Source organism: Andrena cerasifolii, chromosome 8 (assembly GCF_050908995.1).
Source record: "Andrena cerasifolii isolate SP2316 chromosome 8, iyAndCera1_principal, whole genome shotgun sequence".
Lineage (NCBI taxonomy): Eukaryota > Metazoa > Arthropoda > Insecta > Hymenoptera > Andrenidae > Andrena > Andrena cerasifolii.
In genome coordinates this window covers 14446383-14468490 of record NC_135125.1, presented here as the reverse complement: position 1 = coordinate 14468490, position 22108 = coordinate 14446383, and the positions used below count along the sequence as shown (strand labels likewise).

General features: G+C 48.1%; 1 protein-coding gene across 1 annotated transcript in view; it reads left to right on the top strand.

The window, feature by feature from the left end:
• Positions 1–22108, top strand: part of LOC143372339 (uncharacterized) — a 120424-nt gene that overhangs the window by 83282 nt on the left and 15034 nt on the right. The window contains exon 24 of the mRNA XM_076818446.1: positions 19828–19990. Within this exon, the coding sequence (XP_076674561.1) occupies positions 19828–19990 (163 nt within the window). The remainder of the gene's footprint in view (positions 1–19827; positions 19991–22108) is intronic.

Genomic DNA, 22108 nt, shown 5'->3' with positions numbered 1-22108 from the left:
GTATCTTCATCGCCCTCGCCACTCCGAAAGGGCCGACAAAGTGACCCGGCCAAACATGTTTCGCAGCCCTAAGTCGAACTAAATCAAGAGATTACCGGGACACATCCCCCCGGCTGCGTACTGTTCCTCCATCGCCCCCTCTTTCTCGCTGTCCGTTCCTTCTTTCCTCCCTGGTTCCTTTCTCAGCTGCGCCCCTGGCCCCTGTTCGTCCTTTTATTTCACGGGCCCTGATTCTTCCTCGGAGAGATGGCGGCACGCAAGCCTGCCGTTTTTATTTACGGCATCACCGCTCCTCCTTTTTGCATATTTATTATCGACCCCCTCGCTTGAGGGCCGGATTTTCTGCGTACTACGTGGTCGTCGCCCCTTCGTCCACCTCCCCCGCCTCGCCGAGGGATATTTTTCTCTCAAATCAGACACAAAAGGACGAAGGCGATCCCTGAGAACGTCTGCATTGCTTCTTTCTTTTCTTCAACTTCATTTAAGTTGCCCAGCATTTTTCTGGCCGTCGGTACTAAGTCGCTGGAGGAGACGTGTGCCGAGATTTTTCGTTCCCTTTTCAGGACACCGGAATTTCCAACTTTCGAAGATAATGTAAAACACTCTGCGTATTATCGCCGGTTGACGTCTAAATTCAAGTCCCCGAACTTCATCGATGTCCTCCGTCCCATTCATTGCAATCCCCTTCACGATCTTCCCCCGGTACTATTTCCATTATCTTCCTACGGTCCGTCGACTCGTTTCCTCCTCTTCTTTTTTTTGTTTCTGGGCAAGGGAGGCAGAATAAATTCACCTCTATCTGCTGAACTTTTGCCAGGCAGCTTTATCAGGTCGGGGTTTCGGGGAGGAGGGAATATCATCCCGTGTATAAAGTTACCCCGACGGAGGAGCCGCGATAGAAGAGGGTCCTGCTGACAACCGTGGCGTGTCCCGGTGCCGAAATAAAGGACACTTTTGATACCCTACCGCTGCACACCTCGGTAGTCCGTGTTCGATCCGGTCGAAGCTGTTGTATCGCGGCTCGTTCCTCTTTTCGGAGGTGTCCCACTCCCTTGTCTCCACGCCCTTCCAGCCCGAAATGTTTCCTTCTTTTTATGAACACCGCGACCTGATAAGCTGGCGTTGCTTCCACCTTGTAACACGATATCGGTAATAGTCGCCGCGCGGAAATTTGCAAGGCGAAATTCTGCCTCAATGTATGGACGATTCGTGTAGTTTAAAGGATCCAAGGGCCTGGCTGAGTTAGGGGTGTTTCTGGTGCATTTTATGGGGCGTTGTAGTAATATACTTTCCACGGGATACGTCTGTTCAGGTGTTCAGGGTCTAACGCGTAACACGATCGGTTTTAGCACTTATCACTGGGTCCTTTCGGTTCTTCTTTATTGAACTGTTTGGCTCAACGAAGCCTACAACTCCTCCCGCAGTTGTGTCGTTTCGACCACGAAGTGACAGTTTCGAAATAAATTTCAAAGCATATCGAATTTCGATTTAATTACTATATTAATTACTATATTTAATTATTATATATGGGATCGGGAGTCCCCATAACAAACAAGTTTTGACGTGAAAAATCTATGTCAAAATATCGCGAAGAGCAAGACAAATTCTGTGGCCAGATTTGAATCCAGCACGTCAAAATCTGTAGGAAATGATGTATAACAAGTTAAAGAAACATTTCTAACGGGAAAACCACAATTTTCTTCGAAAATATCAACTTCGGCATAGATTTTTAAGGTTACAACTTGTTTGTCATACTTTTTCATTTTTTTTTTAAAAAAAGTGCAGTTCGTCCCACTGTGCAGTGTGGTGGAGTTGATTAGGCATCTGGTCAGTACGAAGGAGATCCGCAAGGTCCTGGGTTCAAGCCCTATCGGTCGAGGTCCTTTTTCCGTGGTTTCTGAAACATATAGGAATTACGAAACCTATTCCTACAATATATGCATACAGTAACACCCATTCATCCCCTAAATCAGCCTATACTCTTCCTCATAAAGGAAATCAGTGAATAAAGAAGCTGTCAGGCCAGAACAGTTCGGATCCTCCACTTCAATCAATTCAACCTCGTGTTTCTAGCTCAAGTTCACGGTCGTGGCCTCGCGAAACCGTGGCCACCGGATTAAAAACAGCGTCGTAACTGTAAAGAAAAATTAACGACCCGCGGCACGGGACGAATAATTAGTCCGTTCCATATCCTCGAGTGTCGCTCGTGCGTTTAATTTCTTCGCCTGCCTGACGGGAAAACGGTACTTGCCGCTGCTCCGCGAAATTCGCACGGATAAGTGTCTCCACGGCCATTATGCCGCGCGTTCTGACCCCTCCGGGTCCGCGGTCGTCGGGTCAGCGGGGCCTCGAATTAAAAGGGAATTAGGAGGACGTCGAGACCAGCCTGGTCGAAGCCGGTTTCGCCTTTCGTGGCGCGCTAACTCGGCACGATTTAAGACGCAAAACTTACGCGAGCTGATTAAAGTTAAAAGGCGCAACGCCTGTGCCGACGAGCCGTTTTTGCGGGCCGAAGGGGGGATTTGGGACGTCGACGAGTGACATAATTGAACTGGTCGAGAAAATTGGCCCAGATTCGCGCGGACAGGTTGTCGTTGCGTGATAATTGACACGAGAATTCGTCGCGAAGCGTTGAGCCCAGCGGGGAAGGTTCGCGAGAGGTGGTTACGGTTCTTGCTCGAACACTTCGACTGGGTTCAATTTATCCGGTGAATGGGGACACTGGCGGAGGTACGTTTCCATCATACTTTCGCGTGGCATTCAACGTATAAAGACACGTGACTCGTGCAACGATTATTACGCTACAAAGGATTCAATTTATCTGTCACCTATCTAACTGACGCACAATTTATGCATCGTGTATGGGCACATGCTACGTCGAAAATAGAAGCTACTCGGAAGCCCGCGTAACCGTAATCCGCGCCTGGAAATTACCATATATCCGCGAAACGGCTGGCTCGGGTCAGAGTTTCACACGGACGCGAGTCAGGCCTCGTAAGGAACGAGTAGCGCTCATCCGAATTAACGGTTCCGCGGGCGTCGTTTTCATCCCGGCCGTCCTAAATGACGCTGGCGCGCGCTTAATCCTCGCGACCGCACTTACGCGGAACTGTTTTTTTCCCCCGGGCACATCTCCTTCCCGGCGAATCAAATTTGCATTTCCAGCAATCTCCCAATCTCTCTTACGCATCGCTTGCATCTGGGTCTGGCGACCACGGCGACGTGTATTCGTGCCGTTCGAGGCGAGTGGAAGAGAATCCTATCACGGGCGAGGCGTAAGGAAGGTTCCCCGAATTCTGAGAGTCGACGATGGCTCGCCAGATACGCGTACACTGGGATCTTGAACCGTGACTAATTAATCCGTCGCCTAGAATATATTCCCCGTATCGCTCCACACATTCCTCGCCCTGAAGGAATTTTTTTATCCAACAACCCGTCATGCTCGGTCGATGCTCTTTAGTCTAGAACGTAGGAGGTCCCTTGACGAGGATCTTTGGCTCGTGGAAATATTTCGAGCAGTGACAGTAATCGATTCTATTTACCGTTTCTTTTATTGATCAGTCGTTGACTGCGGACGCTTCTTGTTTCTATTCAAAGCTCCCCATATTCCCTTTGATCCAGAGACATACTTCGCTCTATCAACAGTAGATTCTCTAATTATTCCCCTGCAACGCGCACTTTCCAATTTCCTTGAAACAAGAATAATTCGCGTAGATTTAATCTGGCCATCGGATAGCGGCAACAATATTTCGCCCCTCCGCTTCGGCGTTTCGCTGCAACAATCGATTCCGCGTGTTGGATGATAGGATTGACGGTCGTGCCACGCGAAAAAGGTAAAAGAATCTAAACCAGAGATGGGAACGTGACCGAGCCGCCGGACGGTGGTGAATAATCCTCGGACTCTAGGCGGCCGCGAAAAGGGGGAGAGAAAAAAGAACGGAGGGATGGGAGAAATATAAATTGCTTCTCGTGGCTACGTCCTTCGTATCATAGCGTGTATTACCGTTAACTCGGCCCTTGCGATTGCCCGCCGAGGCGGAATTCATTCGTTTCTTTTCCGCCCCGTCCGAGGATCGCGCGCTTGGTCACCTTCGTCGTTCAACCGCGACGAGGAGAGAACCCGTTCCGATATTTCAATGCATCCGCGAACAGAACCACCTCTAAATATCATTAGAACCGAGACCAGAATCTCCAACGGATGCTGTTCTACCCCTCCTCGGATCACTTCGCCTCTGTCTTTGTTCCATCGCGGAGTAGCTGCGGACACTTGTACCTCTGGCAAAAAGGCTCCTTCTGGGTTCGTACAGGGTAATTTGGAAGCGATGTAAAATTTCGTGGGGTATTCTATAGGTTGTTTGGAGAAAGAGAATGATACTACTTAAGGGGTTACACGTCCTTGGCAGGTGGGAAAATAGGGCCATTTTTATAATTTTTTTTTTTTCATATAAAGAAACGCGATATTTAAAAATCAAAATATACACCTTGCTGTGTATAAATCAAGTTGTATTTTTTTCGAAGATAATACAGCTTAACTTATACGCAAAAACGTGTGTGTCTTGATTTTTAAATACTTATCACGTTTGTTTATATGAAAAAAGAAAATCATAAAAGTGACACTATTTTCCTACCTGAAAAGGGTGTAGAAGCCGTTAAAGTGATATGAATCTAGTTGGTGTTCTGTATGTCTCATGGTAGTCAGGATATTCGAACTCGATACTATGATTCGAGAAACTCCTTCCATCGCACAAATCGATTCTTCCTCCATTCAATGGCAAACAATCATTCCACAAGAACAATCGCGCCAAAAGTGTGTTCCAATCTCCCTTCAGTCACATGCAGACACTTACCACACGTAGCAGAACCACGTGTTTCTTCTGCAGACGAAAGTTAGCGACACCCACATTGACATAGCCAACCGAGGAATAGCACCGTAGACCTTTCGGTGCGCCATTTTTTTGGCACATCCGTGAGATTTCTATTTAAACTTACATTATGCCAATTAAAGTCGCCGCTGCTCGTATCTCCCAAGTTCAAGGCAAAAAGGAAGCTTTGCTATAGGTTCAGCATCGACCCCTGCATTACCCCACGTTATCACGTTGCGAGACTACTTCTCGGATATCGTATTCATGCTGCCTTCTATAATAGGAAATGCACGTTCAATTAACGTAATGGGACGATAACGTGGCGCGTGTGTGCGCTCGTTTAATGCGATTTGATGCGTGCACGCGTGCAAATTATCGCCATAGAACGGCTGAAAACCCAATTACGTCCCCCCCGAGGTTCGATTCGTGGTTTCGGCGCGATCGTAAACGAGCATGGAAAGCTTCGCTTTCTGGAATTAGAGTAGCATCGGACGTCGTTCGCCGCGTTTAATGCACCTCGGGGACCAGATAAGGGGTCCGGGCGAGTCAGCCCACTTTCATGGGCCCCGTAAAACCTCGCGGATAAAATGGTCGCCGCTGAGACGGTCGAGTTGAATCGATAGTAGATGCACGTAGAACCAGCTGGCTTTGATCAAAGTGTTTGGGGTGAGAGACGCGAGGGTGACAATAAATTGTTTATTCGCAAGAATGTTTATTTGTACGTGTAACGCGACTTGCTCTGCGTTAGAACAGCGCGCGGATAATTCTGTACGTGACGAGGACTCAGGAAAATGCCTGGTCGTTGGTCGCATTCATTAACGTCCCGAAATAAGTGCGTGCCGAGTGGAAAACAGGGAAAACCCCTAGTGAAGAGAGGAAAGGTCTTCCCGCCAGTTAATTGAAAGATGAAGGCCTTTTCTAAAATTTAAAGAAAATTGCTGCTCTCTGCCAGCTTCTTCGTTTCCACGATCACGTCGATGCCCAGAAAGAACGGTCCAATTACACCGATCCAAGTTCCGCGGTGCTCCTGAATCCCTGATATTTCTGTCGTCGGGGAAAACGGGAGAGTAGATTTGACCCCGCCTCTCCGGGGCAAGTCGGGTTGGGCGAAAGGGGATGCCTCTAAAGTGTCTGGCGGGGGGAAATGTTATAGGGAAAAGGGCACCGGAATGCAAACAAGGGCGAAGGTTCGCGAAATGTATGCATAAAACATTTTCTCAAAGTTCCTCCTCCCGTCTGAATATTTTACACGCAGAGAGAGAGTATTATCGGGGCGCTGTATTGAAATCGTTTTTTCGCGAGGCAATCGCTTCTAAATGAATTCCCGGTGGGAGGATACCAGCGAAGGTGGTGCCCGCTGAAGAATGAAAGTGGCCTTTTCCTCTCGAACGAGCGACGTCGCTCATTTTCGACGTCGTGCTAACTAATTCCGCTCGCTGTACTTGAAATTATAAAGCGCGGTCGCTGGAGCCGAGCGAGCCACTGGCGGTGAACGACCTATCCGCGCTAATTAGAAATAATAGTTAGGATAAAGAGTGTCGCCGCGCTGTCTTACGATCGCCTGCTAGCTGCTTGCGTATCGATTAGAGCCGTTCCCATTACGTCATCCCGTCTAGTCACGTACAAAGTTGCTCCACTGACTTGTGCCCACGATCCGCGCGGAATCCGCGCCGATAATCACAGGCGTCTCTTCCGCTTGCATTTAACCACTTCTGCAAGATCACTGGGCACTAGGTTCATACGACTCTTCTAGAAAGAGGACACCGTGAATTATTGCCCTTAGTCGCGCGGAGGTAGACGCGTTCTAGATTTACCTCGTAGACGGGGGACACAGCCCGTTTCAGGGAATAATGGACGCCAGCTTTAATTAACGCCTTTATTCCCGGACGTTTAATTAAATACAGTGTCTCGGGTTAAGTTACAGCCTCGGCGAAGGCTTCTTTTAAGTGGCACCGGTGTTGTTTTATGTAAATAGGGTCCTCGACTCTTTCTTCTCGACAGTCGCTCGTTTCATGCCAAAAATTCGCCACGTCAGGATGAAATTATTCTGCGAATAAAGGAAACTTGGGGATAGCTCTGGAAACCTTCTGACATTCAAATTTTCCAACGCCCCAAGGCTTTTAAATTCCATTTTAAATATGCAATTTAAAAAAGGAAATGGTACAAAATCTGAGTCCGAGGCGCAGTAGCTAGTATCGTAAACTTCTCTCCCCGTGTTTTTCGTGGCGTGTAGAGCAGATTCGCCGTAGTCTCATTAAAGGACAAAAAGCATGGCGCAATTGCGTTTCACAGGCGAGTGTTTTACAGGCGCTCGGTTTTCACGGTGAGAAGGCCGCGGCACGGCGGAATCGGTATGGGAGGAGGAGCAGCGGCAAAGGGATGAGGTCGAGCAGCTAATTACTCTAAACTAATTACCTTTTGTTAGCGCCGGTGTGCCCGCGGGCGAGCGCCTGCCGTCTTAACACCGCGAGCCTTGAGGAACGCCAGAAGAACGCCCCGGCGAACCCGTGTTTCTGGCCAGCAATAAACAAAGATCGCGTACGAAGGAATCGTTATCTTTCGAGCAATTATGCCAGCGGTGATTTTTAAAGGATGATCTGTCCACGAGGAGGGTTTGCACGTGCGCGAGAAAAACCAGAAACGCTCACGCAGATGGACGAAAAAGCCACACTTGCGTGCGTGCCATTTTAATGAAGGCATGTTTTTATGGGGGGTGAACCAGTGGCGTCCTCTTTCTATCATTACAATTAACATTGGGACATTCCATGCGAACTCGGACAGACTTCGGAGTAAGTTTTCGTAGATTGCTGAAATTTGAATACGTTATGCTTACTGAAATAATTTTTTCTTAAAACTTCAATGTCGTCTCTATAAGCACCGTAAAGCTCATCTCCATCCGTTTACTGTTTCCATAGCTATAATGTATTGAAAAAAAATTAGCACTTAACTTCAAACAGCTGTAAAATCGACATTTTTCAAAATTTCGAAAAATTCTTTGAGGTACGTTTGAATATCACTAAAGACTACAACATATTCAAATTTCATCAATCTACGAAAACTTACTGACCATGAAATCTGCGCACTCTCAATCGTGCGTAAGGGAAGAACATTTATGCGCTAATGAAGTCCAATATTTACGGATTAAATAATAAGTGGCATTACTGTGGCAAGCTATACACATCTTTGGAACATCACTCGTAAAAGAAGCTCTACGTATTCCCGAATATCTCCGAGACTAAAGAGTAGAACGGATAAAGAAGAATATAAATCCAGGCTGCGGAATAATTTATAATTTATCTTCCGCGCGTAAATAGTTCGGAACCCCCAAGATCGTGTCGTCCCATGACGCAGGCGGCTCTGAAATGAACGAACTTTCGTCGCATCCGCTCGTATGTGCCCCGTCAACGACGGCGTATAACGCGGGCACGACCGGCATAAATCACAATAAAGCGTATCGTTTATTAACGATCTCGTTTGGCCACGGCGAAATAACGCGTCCGGGACTGTCGGGGGTGCGCGCGTTCTGCATGGGAATCACGCGGCGCCATTTATATTCCGTGCGGTGGTTCTGGCCCCCCCTCTGGCCTAAACGATCGCCGCGGAAACGTACGCCGGCCGATAAATTATTTTCGACCATCGATATTGACTGCGGGCCCGCCGGCACGATCTCGTTGCAACGTGCACCGACAGCCGCTGGCTACTGGCCGCTAACACTGGTAATAATAACAACGGCCACCCTCGCCCTGCCCGATAACACTGGGAATGCCGACGGCGGGTAATTATCGCGTGGACACACGCTGATTACGATTAATTTTCATTTTGCGCGCGGAAACACGCGGGATTTTCATTGTGAGTTATGCTGGGGAGAGGGCGGTGTGGAGTGCATTTATTCTAACGAGGGGAGACTATACGAAACAGTGGAAATTTCTGTGGCATATTCAGTTTAAGGTATTTTTAATGACTCGTGGGAAATTAGGGTTAAAATTAGGTCTGGGTTAGATAAGAATTGAGTGAAGGGATTTCAAATGGTATCACTAATCGCTTTAGGTACCCACTGGTGTCAGGAATAGTCTTTGGTTTTCAGTTTCTAATATTTTCTGATATTAATACCTTTAGACAGGGGTGGATTTGGAGATGTGGCGCCCATAGGCTTAAAATTAATTCAACTTACAGATGAGTTATTGTTAATTTGCTAGATCTAAGAAAAGTGAATTGTATTTAAAGTTGTCTCAAAGCCTCTGTGTTTATACGATTTTCATTTTTTTTTCGCCCAAAACTTGCAGCTCTAGCCTACTTAGCCTATAATAGAAGAATCCACCCCTGCCTTAGGGTACCATTAGGAAACTAAATAGTCCGAAGGCTTCAAACGTGCTAGAGATCACTGCTTTTTCATTTATGCTACGATTCCTACCGATTCCCTGTGAAACTTTAAGCTATAATAATCCCCGTGCGATGTCGGCGACGCGAGATGCTGCGTGAATAAATGACAAGCAGCAGGCATGAAACGGCAGAAAGACGGACACCTGTCGCGATGCTTCAGAGGATACCTCTTTTCAGAACGCGCGCCACCCTCTCTTTCGGCCCCGCTTTTCGCGTTGGTCTTTTAGCGTAGCCGACAGGCACGGCGTGTGACGGGTTCCTTGGTGCTCATTTTGCTGCACCGTCTTTGGCCTCGGGGTTCCTGAATGAGAAGTTTCGTTGGGGAGGTCGGCGGGGAGCCTGCCGGGTCAAGATGGCAAGGTGAAAAATTCTGACGCGGGAGATTGGGTTCACGGTCTTGAAAAAAGGGTTGCGAGCTCTCGTAATTGCACCGTGACCCACGCGTAGTCCGCTCCATTGCACCGCAATGCTCCGACGATTATCGGAATCCTGTAACGAACCGGGTAGCTTTCTGTTCTCACTTGTCGCAAGTCGAATACGGATACTCCTCTCTCTCTCTCCTCGCGTGCGCAATCACGGACAATATACACCTGCTTTGACTGCCACTGCGTCAAGTGAAATGTCCATTCTATCGCCTCCGCCAAGCGAACGAGCCCGCAAACAGTGCACTCTGCTGGAAAAACGAAACGCGTCCCACTCGAGACTCCGCTCACCGCGATTCCTCGAACAATGAATGGAAACCCCCATCGTTGTCAGAAAAGCAACCATTGTATACGATTTCCCCATTATTTCGCGGGGAATTCAGCCGCGTATCGCAATTGCTGCCACCGCTAAATGCTCGCCAGCGTCAGCCGTTTCGAACGAAATGGTAGCACCGAGGCTTCAGCATCTGGACGGCAGCTTTGCGGCGCGTCCTGCAGCATTAGAATAAAATGATCGTATAAATACGCGACAAATATATGCACTAGGCCAGTCCTTCCATCACCCACCCAGTTATCACCTTCGCGTTTACGCTCGCGAGCAAAAAGACGCCCCGACGAGTGTCGAGTTCGCGCGGAAAATCGAAGCGATTAGCTCCGAAGCACTCGAAAGACCTGCGAATTGTTAGCGGACACGCGTGTAATGCTAGGACGATCCCCATTCCGTCGCGCGGATCTCGTTAACTTTATCGTCAAACCAGCCATTCGCGGCAAGATCGAGCGGATAAGGTTGCTACAGCTGCCAACTCGGAAATCACTGGCACTTTGGTTTCGTAAAAGACACGCGCGCGGGGGGTGAGAGCTGGCGGGATGGCAGAGTTGCTACTCTGATGGAACGGAATGATTCCCGCGGCGATCAAAGTTGTAATCCCAGTTAATGAACACCCTGCTCGGCCGCTCTGCATTGCTCTCCCCCACTGCTGCAACCTGTTGTGTCGGCCGATTCAGTTGTCCGAGATAATTTTATCGTCGCCGCCAGCAGCGAACATCGTTGCGACGCCGGTTTTCCACTTGAATCGACCACCCCGTCCCGTGGCCAGATGGTAACGCATGTCGGGGCCTTATCGCGGCCCGTTTCTGCTACCCGATCGCGCGGTTACGTTTCCATTTGCGCCGCGATGGCAATATTATTAGCGGCGTGCTCGCTCGTTCGGCGAATGAGATATGCCACCGGTGCACCGTGCCGAGTGTTCGGTGGCCGAGCCGGGCAACGTTTAATGTCCCACTGGGCTTTTCGATAACGAAGTTGCAAGGTGAATTTATTGGCGATGTAGTTGGGGTGTTCACATGCGTGCAGATGATTGTATTTGATCTTTGAAGTCTTGGATACGAGCCGCTACGTAGGGAATGCGAAGTATCATTAACGTTTCCAATCGTGGAAACGTATGTACGTTTGATTCCAAAGTCAAAGCGAAACGAAGGTGGATAATACAGGGTTTCATAATGCTCCACCAAAAACCGTTGCTGTTACTGTTCCCATTTTAAGCCTCCCTTTCACCACCCCCGCGCGACCAAATCCGATCCCCTATGGGGTCCAGAGAGGGACCTTCCAACGGGCAAAATACTCGTGGAAAGAGTCATTCAATCTCCGTCTTCCGTCCAGCTTACGCCCCCTCGTAATAACATCTTGGACGTTTCTCTCTGTAAAACCGAGTAATCCGCCAGTTAATTCCGTTCCGCCCTGTCCTTTCGTCTCCCCGATCGACCTGTCACTCTATTCATTTTTCCACGGTCAACCCCCTTTAAGGATCCCATCCTCTGAGAACCCTGTAGACGCGGCTGCACCCACGCTCACAATCCCCGCGTATTCACCCCACAGGCTGTGCACCACCCTCGTTCCCTGTGCTCCACATCGCGTGCACGGTGCGGAACCCCACCCCCGGTGGAGCACTGGAGGCCGTCATATTCAAACATTTATAGTCGAAATATTACGAGGATCCCGCGGGAGGCGCAAGTGGTCGAGGCTCACCCTCGCATCATCTGCAGAGCCGAGATAACGTTTCCGTCGTGTCAACCCCTGTAGTAACATGGGGTAGGTGGTCTGTCGGCGACGAGAAGGACATTGTCCCCATTGTCCCAGCGATGGTGGCACGGGTAATGGGCCGGGAGCGAGGCTGCCTCGGAGAAATCTTTAATTTCCACCGATATTAAGAGACACTCGGCGTCCCAGGGGCCTCGTACCCGGCGAGCAATCTGCTCCGGGCTTGATTCATCGCGGCGCGTTGGGGTACGCGCGGCAAAGGTCGTGCCTCGGCCTTTTCTTCTCGCAGATTGCGTAACGTTTCCAGGGCCAGGGTGATCAACGGGGTCCCGTTATGCCCGTGGCGGCGCACAGTGGGGAAATTTTGCGATTTTATGGCCTAAACTACAAAAATGAACGTTTTGAATTTTACAAATTTAATACAGATGTCAATTGAAGAACTATATCCATTCTCGTGGTCAAAACCTCGAAACTTATTTTTAATATATAAAATTCGGCACTTTTGCGTTCTAATATATGAGAAATTAAATTATCCGAGAAACAGCACTAACAAAAATTACAAACGATAAAGATTTTTTTATTATTTACATTTATACACTTTTTTCTTTGTCAGAGCATGCCTCTGCTACAATCCAGCAGGGCATAGCAGAAGGGTTATCGCTTCTGACGACAAACAAACATACGCAATACAAATAATCAAACAGAGGATCGAAGCTAAATAAAATCGTTTAAAAAGGAATAAAATGTTTGTAATGTATAACATGTGAATCAGTCTCGGTCACAGTGTTTAAAAAAAAGTGCATATAATTACAAGATTAGCAACTATTAGCAATTATTAATTGCATTTATGGAATGAAAATCATTGCAGTATATTATGGGATTGATAACTATTTTATGTATTGAAAATTGATTCTTATATGAAAAGGTTATTTCTAAAACACTACTTTAAAAATTGTAGGTATAAATTACATATTAAAAACCGAAACATAATTATTTTGAGGACAAAACGATGTCTTACGCACCCCCAGGAATTGAATCCATGCCTTGAAATTATTCCCTTAGTCTAAATGAGTCGTTAATGAATGGGAATTGCTTTACCACGCAAGCAGTAGGGCCCAGAGGAAGGACTAGCTTCATCTGTTTTCTACTTTCAACGTAAATTACGAAACTCCAATTGAATTTATTCGTCTAAATTCATCTAAATTCATATTTTATTAACATTAGTAAGATCCGTTCAAGGTAGATATTTAAATGTACCTCATAGATTTAAACAACCCCCTTTATTGATGGCATATATGTATCGAGCTTATGAATTTTGAGAATTAAAAAGCCTCGTCTTGAAACGAAGCGTCCCCGTTCGAATAAACAGAAACTATCCATCCTGAAAGTCGCCCAGGATCTCCTGCGTTCGAAGTCACCTTTCCTTCAGAATTTTCCCCTCTGGTCCTTCTGAAGTGTCCTTCACCCGTCTCGCCATCTGGTCGCTTCCTGGTCCGTGTACATAGGTGACGATTTACTTTATCCCCGCGCGTCGCTAGAGGAGAGGTCCAGAGACGTGACGTTCTTTCCAATTCGACGGATGCCCTCGTGGGTCAATATTCTTCTGCTCAAAGGGTCGAACGCCCCACTCCCCCGTGCAGCTCTCTATTCTCTGTCTCGGCGTTCGATTTTGCCCCGCGATTTCCATGACCTGCCCCCGTAGGCGGCGGAGAAATATGTCTGGATGGAATGCGTCGTCTAGCTGGGTGGAAATCCAAGGGGCCGGCACTCGCCGACACCTGGAATTCCTCTTGGCTCGACGCTGAGGGATCGTTCCGCGTCGTTTCTATTAGTTCAGTCATTGACAGTGCAAACACTCTTTTGTGGTCTCCTTCTCGGCACGCACTCGAGACCCCGACGATATTCGACGACGCGGCGGCTGGATAGCGGAAGAGAGACACAGGAGGAGGGAGAGAGGAGGGCTAGTGGTACGGCTCGTGACAATGTCAATGTTTGCGTCGTTGCACCGAAGCACTCTCAGAACAGCCGGAGACTGAGTGTCTTCAGGTTGTACAGGAAGAATGGATTCGTGTCGAGGGTACGCAGAACTAGTCGCTCTTTGCCGGGGACTACCTCAATGAACCTCCATTAATTTCCAAGCTTTCCCCGAGACTCAGCCTCTCTCTCTCTCTCTCTCTCTCTCTCTCTCTCTGCTCCTCTCTCGTCTCCGTCCTGTCACAGCGAACATGTCAACTGTGTCTGCTACGCTCACCCATCTCTGATCCTTCTAGCTGCCTCCACTCGGGCTGTCGTTCCTGTCCATTGAATCCTCGTCGCTTGTCTCGCCCCGGAGGGCGTGAAGCTCGAGTGACCGTTAGCTTCCTTTGTATTTTATACGGAAACAGGACGGCCTGGTGTTGGCTTGTGACGTTGAAGTTTCGACGGAGATAATCGTCCCAAGCGACTTTGCGTTCAACCCTTTGCTTCCTTAGTTCCCATCGGAAATAATCTCCCAAACTCTAATATCCTGTGCAATTCCTATTTCTCGTAGCAACCGTAGATTATCACCTGTGAGAGCTTCTTGCTCTAACCTCCTCGAAAGCCGCGACTAAAAAGCCTGGATCTAAACCACAGATTGGACGTTTAACTACATAAATTAGTCGCGATCTATGCGATAGGTTGGAGCTTTCCGCGATATCAGCGCCGGCGAATGTACGGCCAGGGGGATTACACTTTGACACGACGGGATACTTGTTCATCGTGTAACAGGTCCTCGCGAAGGTGGCGTCGGCCATCACCGGGGCCCTCCAGGTGTTCCGGTATTTTGTCGTCCTCGGGTCGATCCTCATGTGGGTGTACTTTATGGTCCGGGGAGGGGGTTCGCAGGCCTCCCCTTCCCTCCCGATCTGATTTGCGAGAGCCATTACACGCGGTGGGATCGTTGCAGCCGCAACTGTTGCATTTATGAATGCGATTACCCTTAATATATCGTCCGTGTAAGTCCGCTCGCTAATTCCATCGGGGTGGAGGAGCAATAAAATCAGGACGGAGTTACGAGTGGTAATTTCTTCCCCCCCCTTTGCTCTTTTTATCCTTTCCTTTTCTCTCTTTACTCTTCCTCGTGGGCTGCGGTTCGTTCGATTTTTATTCTTCTTCTTCGCCGGTTTCGTGTTTTTGTTCCGAGCTGTTACTCGTGTAAGCGTTTCTGAAGAATGTTTGCGTTCAACCCTTTGCTCGCTCGAGATTAATGGCGTAGTAAAAATACGTTCTCTCTGCGGTGTAAGCGATACGCGTGGATTATAGAAGATTCTCAAAATCGGGCTTCGCGTGGGAATATTCAATTCAGATTTCTTTCTAACAAACCTCCGTCGAGTTTCTCTGCCTTTGAATAAACCCAGTATTTCCCAGCTTCGACGTGTGCCCGCGCCGTGGAGCAGCCCTCGTGTGAATTCAGAAAAATGGAGAGGTACTGGATGGACGAGAAGTCGGGCGTGTAAATTCGAGAAAGGTCTTCTTCCTTGTATCTATCCGCGGTGCACTTCCGGTCGGTGATTTATCATCCCGAGACAGCCGTAAATGTGCCGTGACTCCGGGCATCCATCCTCTTCGCGGTCTCGTGTCCGATAATCGTGGCACGGTTTCGCCGGTAAGCTTTATATTATTCGCGACCCGCGAGCGGAAGTGTTGCTTGTCCGTCGATTCTGACCCAGTTGCCCGGGCCATCGTTCGCTTCGTGCCCGCCGCTACGTGGACATAATCTCAATTATGATATCTTATCGTGTCGCTATTGCCCGGAATGCGATATACCGTTAATTGATTCTCATCCCGTGGCAGTTGAATGAAATTTCTCGCTGGCGCGGGAATACGCCGCGGACGCGTTCCCATCGCGCGATGCTAATTCCATACGAACAAGTTTAAGGTGTCGTGTATAATGTTGAAAAAAAGAACAGGGTGGAAAAAGAACTGCGATGTTTCTGCGATTATACGGCCAATAACCGCTGGCAGAGGCTTTTGAAATATTATTTCCAGTGGGTAACACGATGTTTTAATTCACGGTTGGTTTGCTCTTAAAATATAGTTCTGTTACGATACCATCGAGCATAACAGTTGCGTATTCAAGGCGATTATTAAACGACGAAGTAAATATCATTTGAAAGGTAAAGGGGCAATAGCGAGGAATTTCCATTTTTCGCGATTTTGCGATTTAGCGATTTATAGCATATTTATCGCAAAGGGTTATAAAAAGAGTTATCAGATAATGTTAAATATTTGGTATAGGTACCTACTGATTAAAAACAGTAGGTCCCCACTCTTTGTCTAAGTATAAGCTTCTGTCGTCAAGGGAACACCAGAAATTATTAAAGAAGAAAATTATATAAGAAAATTAAATTCATTGAACCTTGTTTCTTTACTGATGGCCTAAGTATTAAAACTTAATTTTCTCGATGAAGCTGTCTTGTGACACTCCCTGGTTTCTCCTTACCCTTCATTTATCTCCTATTTAGATATCAAAGAAAGTATCCTCGATTTTGATCAGTTTTTAATGATTCAAGTTCAGATCCGAAAAACTAGTCTCCGTCGAAATCTATCTTAAAAGTTTTCACTATCGTTCTCAAGCAGTCCTCCGTGGCCGTATCGCGACGAGTTAAAATGCGCGACACACGAGTGTATGGCGAAATTCGGTGTAGGTATGCGCGACAGTGCAAAACTCGGCGCGTATCGGCCTGCGTCAAGGTGTTCGAACACGCGGTCTGCCGAGCTGCGAAGCTGTCCTTACCGCGACGCCAGTTAGGTTTCGCGTCAGTCCCGGCCCGAAAGCGTTTATACAATGTTGCTAGAGGCGCGCGCGCTCTTTGCACGTGTTCCTGCCAGGCCGTTTTAATATGCGTGGGCGTTTGGAGCCGCAGTGCGTGATTCAAGGCGGGTTCTCACGGGGCGAGAGGCACTCGTTGCTCGAAACACGTCGTCTAAGGGATACGAGGCGGGGGAGGACGAGCTAGAGCGGGAAGAAAGAGTGGCGAGGGTTACACCCGCGCCAACGGTACGTGGCCACGACCGTTTAGGAATTCGCGGATACTCTAAACGGGAGTAAAGCAGGCGAGGCGTTCTCCCCGGCGCGGCGCGGCGTCTTGTCGCCTTCGTGATAGCACGCGACACGCCAGACCTGGGGGAAGGCGAGGCGCTTGGTGCTCGAGAGGAAACGGGAAGGAGCCTGTAGATTGTAGAAGTTGGCGGGTGGCGAGTATGTTTTCATGTTCTTTCCCGGTTCCTTCGGTTAGGTATCAGACCTCTTTGTCTCGCTTGGTTCCAGTTGTTCGGACACTTTGGTTGGTTCTCGAAGCAGTCGGGAATACATTTAGGTGTGCTGGAATTTGTAACAGATTACTCGGTCCTTTCCAGCCGAATTTAGTGCAGAGTTGGGCATTGTTCGAATCAATTTTTATTCCTTATTCTCGAATAACTTCATTTTATTCGAAGATTAATAAAATTAATAAAAATTGATGAGAATAATGCTGAACTCCGATTGGGCGAAGTGTTCGGTTAACGTTTACTTTGCTCTGAAGTGGTGTCCCAGGGGAGGAACACAGCACTTGAGGATGCATAATGCTGTAGTGGTAGCTTCCTAGAGAGGAAAAGGTTTCTTATTGCAACACCCGAGAGTATTCCAGGTTCTTGTTACAGAAAATGTGCATCGTTATCACAGATGCATAAGTAGCGTAAGATAGGGGATTGCAGATAGCGCGAAACAGAAACGATTTGCTTTCCACGAAAAACGAACGACTTCCCGAGATTTCGTTCGTTCGTTCCAGCTATTACTTCTAGCTTGCATTAGCATATTATCGTGGATGCCTGTCAAGATCATTGGCGGAGATACCGTTTCGATGTAATCATTATATCGGCAGAAATCGCTAAACAGGCAAGTCACCGTTGCTTCTTCGCTGCTTCCTACGCGCTCAGTTTCGATAAAACGTCTTCTTCCTCTGCCTAATTATCATGTATCGTGTGTGCGTCGCGAGCTCAAAGAAAGGTAGCATTCCAGAATTCACCGCCGCTCGAAATGCCTACGAATCCGTAATACGGTTGTCGCGCGACGATTTTTAACGACGTTCATTATCGATCGTCGTACAAACTCCATTTTTACTCCCAGTAAATAATTCTAAGTAATCTTCGCGATGCCTCGAAGCAACACCTGATCAGTATTTTCCGTGCTTATCGTAGTTCACGAGTAAAGGGAAAAAATATTCTTTGTAGGTTTTTTTGAAGAATTATTCCTTTGTTAATTTTTTTAATAAATACACACGTGGACTCGACGATACTTGGAGCATTTTCCCTTTCGATGGTTCTCTGTCTCCTCGTGTCTGCCATCCTCTGTCATATGGCATCATTGTCTCTAAGTAGAACAGACTACTCGCGTACGTGATTATGGATATCCTCGACGTGTCCACCTGCATATCGAAGCAGGTGTCCCCATTCATTCAGCAAAGTGGCTGTCTAATCGAGCGAACGGTTTCTAGCGAGGTATTCAAATGTCTTCCGAGTGCATTCGATAGCACAATATCGGTAAAAATAAATCTACTTCGAAGCATTAATGTCTACACGCAACGTGCGATTGACTTGCGTCACTGCAGTTCTCAGAGGCGCGCAAAAATGAATTCATTGTAAACGAAACGCACGTCTATACATTTCTCAATCGATTAAAATTGCCCGCGATTCCAATAAACATCGAAAGCAGCGAATCCCAATCTGAACACCCCATATCTCACAACTCTGAAACTTTCTATGAACGCATAGTGAATTAAACCTGTTTCCAATTTACCACATTCCACTTCTACCACTAAATACGAATCGTGCGTGACCATACACCTACTTCATCTACTCCGTCGAGAGAACCACGGCGTGGCTATCGCACCCGCGGAGTAGCGTTAGTTACGTGTGTACATTTGCACGATGACGTGACCGAACGACGGGCCACGGCCCTGCAGATGTCCCCGTCTTATTTGTGCATTCCCCTTGTGTACTCCCACGAACAATTAGGCTCGCCGTCGAATTCTTCGCGCGCTCCCCGTCCAGCCCGAGCCCACGATGCGCGAACAATGAACGATATTCTCGTCGTTCTCGGAATTTGAATAATCGTCCGCCAAGATACCGTTGCCGGCGGAATACCGGCGTTGAGTCATCGCGCGAATTTTCCCTCGTTCGCACTGTGCGTCGATCGAGCGCACGCGGATAAATGAGAAGTCAGCGTGACGATTTTAATTACCCGCGGCGGACGTGGACGCGCTTCTTTCTATCACTCGCGCGATCCATGGGAATCCTGCTCCATGAAAAACAGTGACTAATGACTCTAATTATTATCGACAGCTCCATTTACGCGGAGATTGGCGTAACTTCTCTCCCCACTTCTTCGCGAACTTGTCGTTGGAAGCTTCTCTTCCTGCACCGGTTGTAATTCAAACTAACTTCGTATGCGTCAGGATTTTGATAGATACTCTGTGGGTAATTTAATTGCGAGCGGGAAAGTTTGGACGGAAGATGCATTGGCGATCCAAGATTCCGAGTAGCTTGAAATTAGAAGTGGTCTTCGATTTTCTTGGTCCCTGAAAATTGCTCTGGTTTCTGCACTGTTAGTACAGTGGGCAGGAATTCTAGAAAGATAGTTGCCTCCTTCCCTGCGTTTTTAAGCCTGGTGTTTCCACGAACGCCCCGCGAGTCCGATTTGCTGGAGGATCAACCTGCGAGCAGGCCGCGAGATGCAACGGAAGACGCATTATCCTCCAATTGAATCCCACGTGTGCTCGCGGTGCCTCGTGGAACGGTCGCGCACACCGCGGAGAACAATGTCGAGCCGACGGCATAACGCGAATGCCAAGTAGCCATTGTTGTAACAAAGGATACGAACGTAATGAGCCCTCTAATGTTACCCTCGGCTCGTGGGACGATGATCGATACGCGCTGGTAAATACCACGAGACGCGTTGCCCCGTTGTGGCCTAACAGCGATAGCTGCCTCTTCAGAAGACGAAAAAGTAGAATTAGTCGTGAAAGTGATTGGTCCAATTTACTTTTTCCCCCCTAAATAAAACAATGAAAATGGAATAGGGTTTAAGCTTAATCGTTAAACTAACGCGAGCCTTTGAATGTTTCAGCAAATCCTACAAAAGTCTTCGGTGTCGGTGGAAATCGAAGTGAGACCCAGACAGCTCGTACCAGACACGAATTGTTTCATTGACTACCTGCCGCAGCTGCAACATATCGCGAAGGCGATTTCTGGTGCGCAACCGATCTACACGCTTATGGTGCCGCTCGTGGGTGAGTGAACTTTTACGATTCTTGCGAATTTCCTTTTCTCTCCCTTTCACCCTCCATAGCTGTAGAAATATAGATACCACTTGAATTATAAAACACGTAGGTATAATTGCAACTGTCCTCTGTATTCCTATTACTGAAATTTAATTATGCAATTTTAATCGCGTCAAATAATAGTCTATGAAAAACACATTCGAGGGCGTTAATTCTCCGCGTGGCTGAACTAAGGGACCAGTTCGTTTCCTCTTCTCTCCTAGCGCGAGCAGCGCGGCAGAAATACAAGGAAGAGATTAAATAATTCTGTTGTACGGTTGCCAGAAGCGTCTCTGAACCGGTTGACCCCACGTCCCTCTCTCTGTCTCTCGATTTCTCTCCCTCAACGCGGGTATTTCTTTCGGCCGAAGGTCGTCGATTATCCCGGCCAGGGGAAGAGGTGGGTAACGCCGTCCGAAATAATACCTCGTTGCGGCCGGAAAAAAGTAAAACGTATGAAATAATCGCCGATAAATAACGACGAAGAGGCCGTGATTCTCTCGTGCATCCCGAGACCTCTCCTGCCTCGCTCTGTCCCTCTCCGCAGCGCCGAGGGTCTCGGGCAGAAATAAAGGAGAGGCGATGCGAATCGATCGAGCTGAATATCGTAAACCCGCCTCCGCGCGGCCCTCCTCTGCCTTCCTCTCTTCCCATCGCGAAGATTCGGCGATTCTGAGAAACCATTGCCAAATCACGCACGGCGTTGTCAATGGAACGTTGTTCCTTGGACGATGCACAGGCTAGCTTCCCGGGAACTTACGTGGAACTTATGCAGAACCTTCGCCACGCTGAAAGTTGCGACAAAACACTGCTGTGCTCGTCGTGATTATAAATTGAACGGTAGTGGCCATGGTTGAGATAACAAATCGGGTATCTTGGGAGAAGCAAAATGGCAGGGGGGTTAAATGTGGATAAGGAGTGGTCGAGATAGTGGGGTTTATGGTGGTGTACAAACGTCGAAGCAATATTCCATGTTCGATAATTAAGTATACGCTACAATGTACAACAGTTTTCAACGTGTCCTTTATCCTTGCGTCGGCATTAAAATTATCGCCGGAGGGTGATCGTGTCATCGGGAGGATATCATCAGCAGGTCACGGCGTGGGTCAAAACGATACGCAAATATCCAACTCACCTTGCGATGACGATAACCATCGTCATCGAGTTGGTCATCGTCCGTCCGTTGTCTGTAAGATCATGGATGTTCCTTTCGCTCCTGCGAGGATCCAAATCCTGATGATACACCGCGTGATTAGTATTCTGGTAAAATAACGAGCGATCTTCGATATCATTCGCGTCGGCAGCGGCAGCAATTTCATCTGAATCGTCGCTTTCCTCCTCGCCAACTTACTCCAACCTATCCATACGTCACTTCTCAGACTCGCACGCAGTTCCTCGAAAATCTACTCCCCAAGTGTCCTGGCACAAAAAATTCGGAGGCCCGCGGTTCCACCAGCTCTTGCTCCTTCGAAGGAGCCTCCTCTATACAAGGCTTGGGCGGAAGAAGCTCGCGATACTCACGATTACATCATCGGTGTATGATTACGTTAAGAGGTAGCAGCGGAGCGTTCAGCATGCAGAGTCGATTCCGAAAATAATCCGCTCGCTCGCCGTGCTCAGGGGTTTCGCTTTTTACCGGCAAAAGCGACAGTCCGTTAGCTGGAACATGAACGTGAACAGTAATTACCCGTACGCACGAGCGTACTTTAGCATAGCAATTACCCAATTACCGTGCCGCGGTGTAACCATCGAACCTGGCGTGTTGGTAGTGCAGCCAGAGGCGATCGTAAATGTGTTCCAGTCGACGCCAACGACCCCGATGCTCCTTGTCGATCGACGAGTCGTCGAAACAGGTCCTCGAGAGTGAAGCCTGACGCGTCATGTCCCCGTTGGAGATCGCCGGACAGGCTTATTTTCGAACGGGGAAAAAATGGGAAGCGTTGGACGATGTAGTAGGCCGTGACGTCGCGGTACGATTGGGGTCTCTCCGTTTTTCACCCAACGGGACACACTTCTTCCGTTCGAAGCCACTTTATCCGTATGACATAACGCGGCATTCATATCCGCGGGTTGGTTCTCACAGTCAGC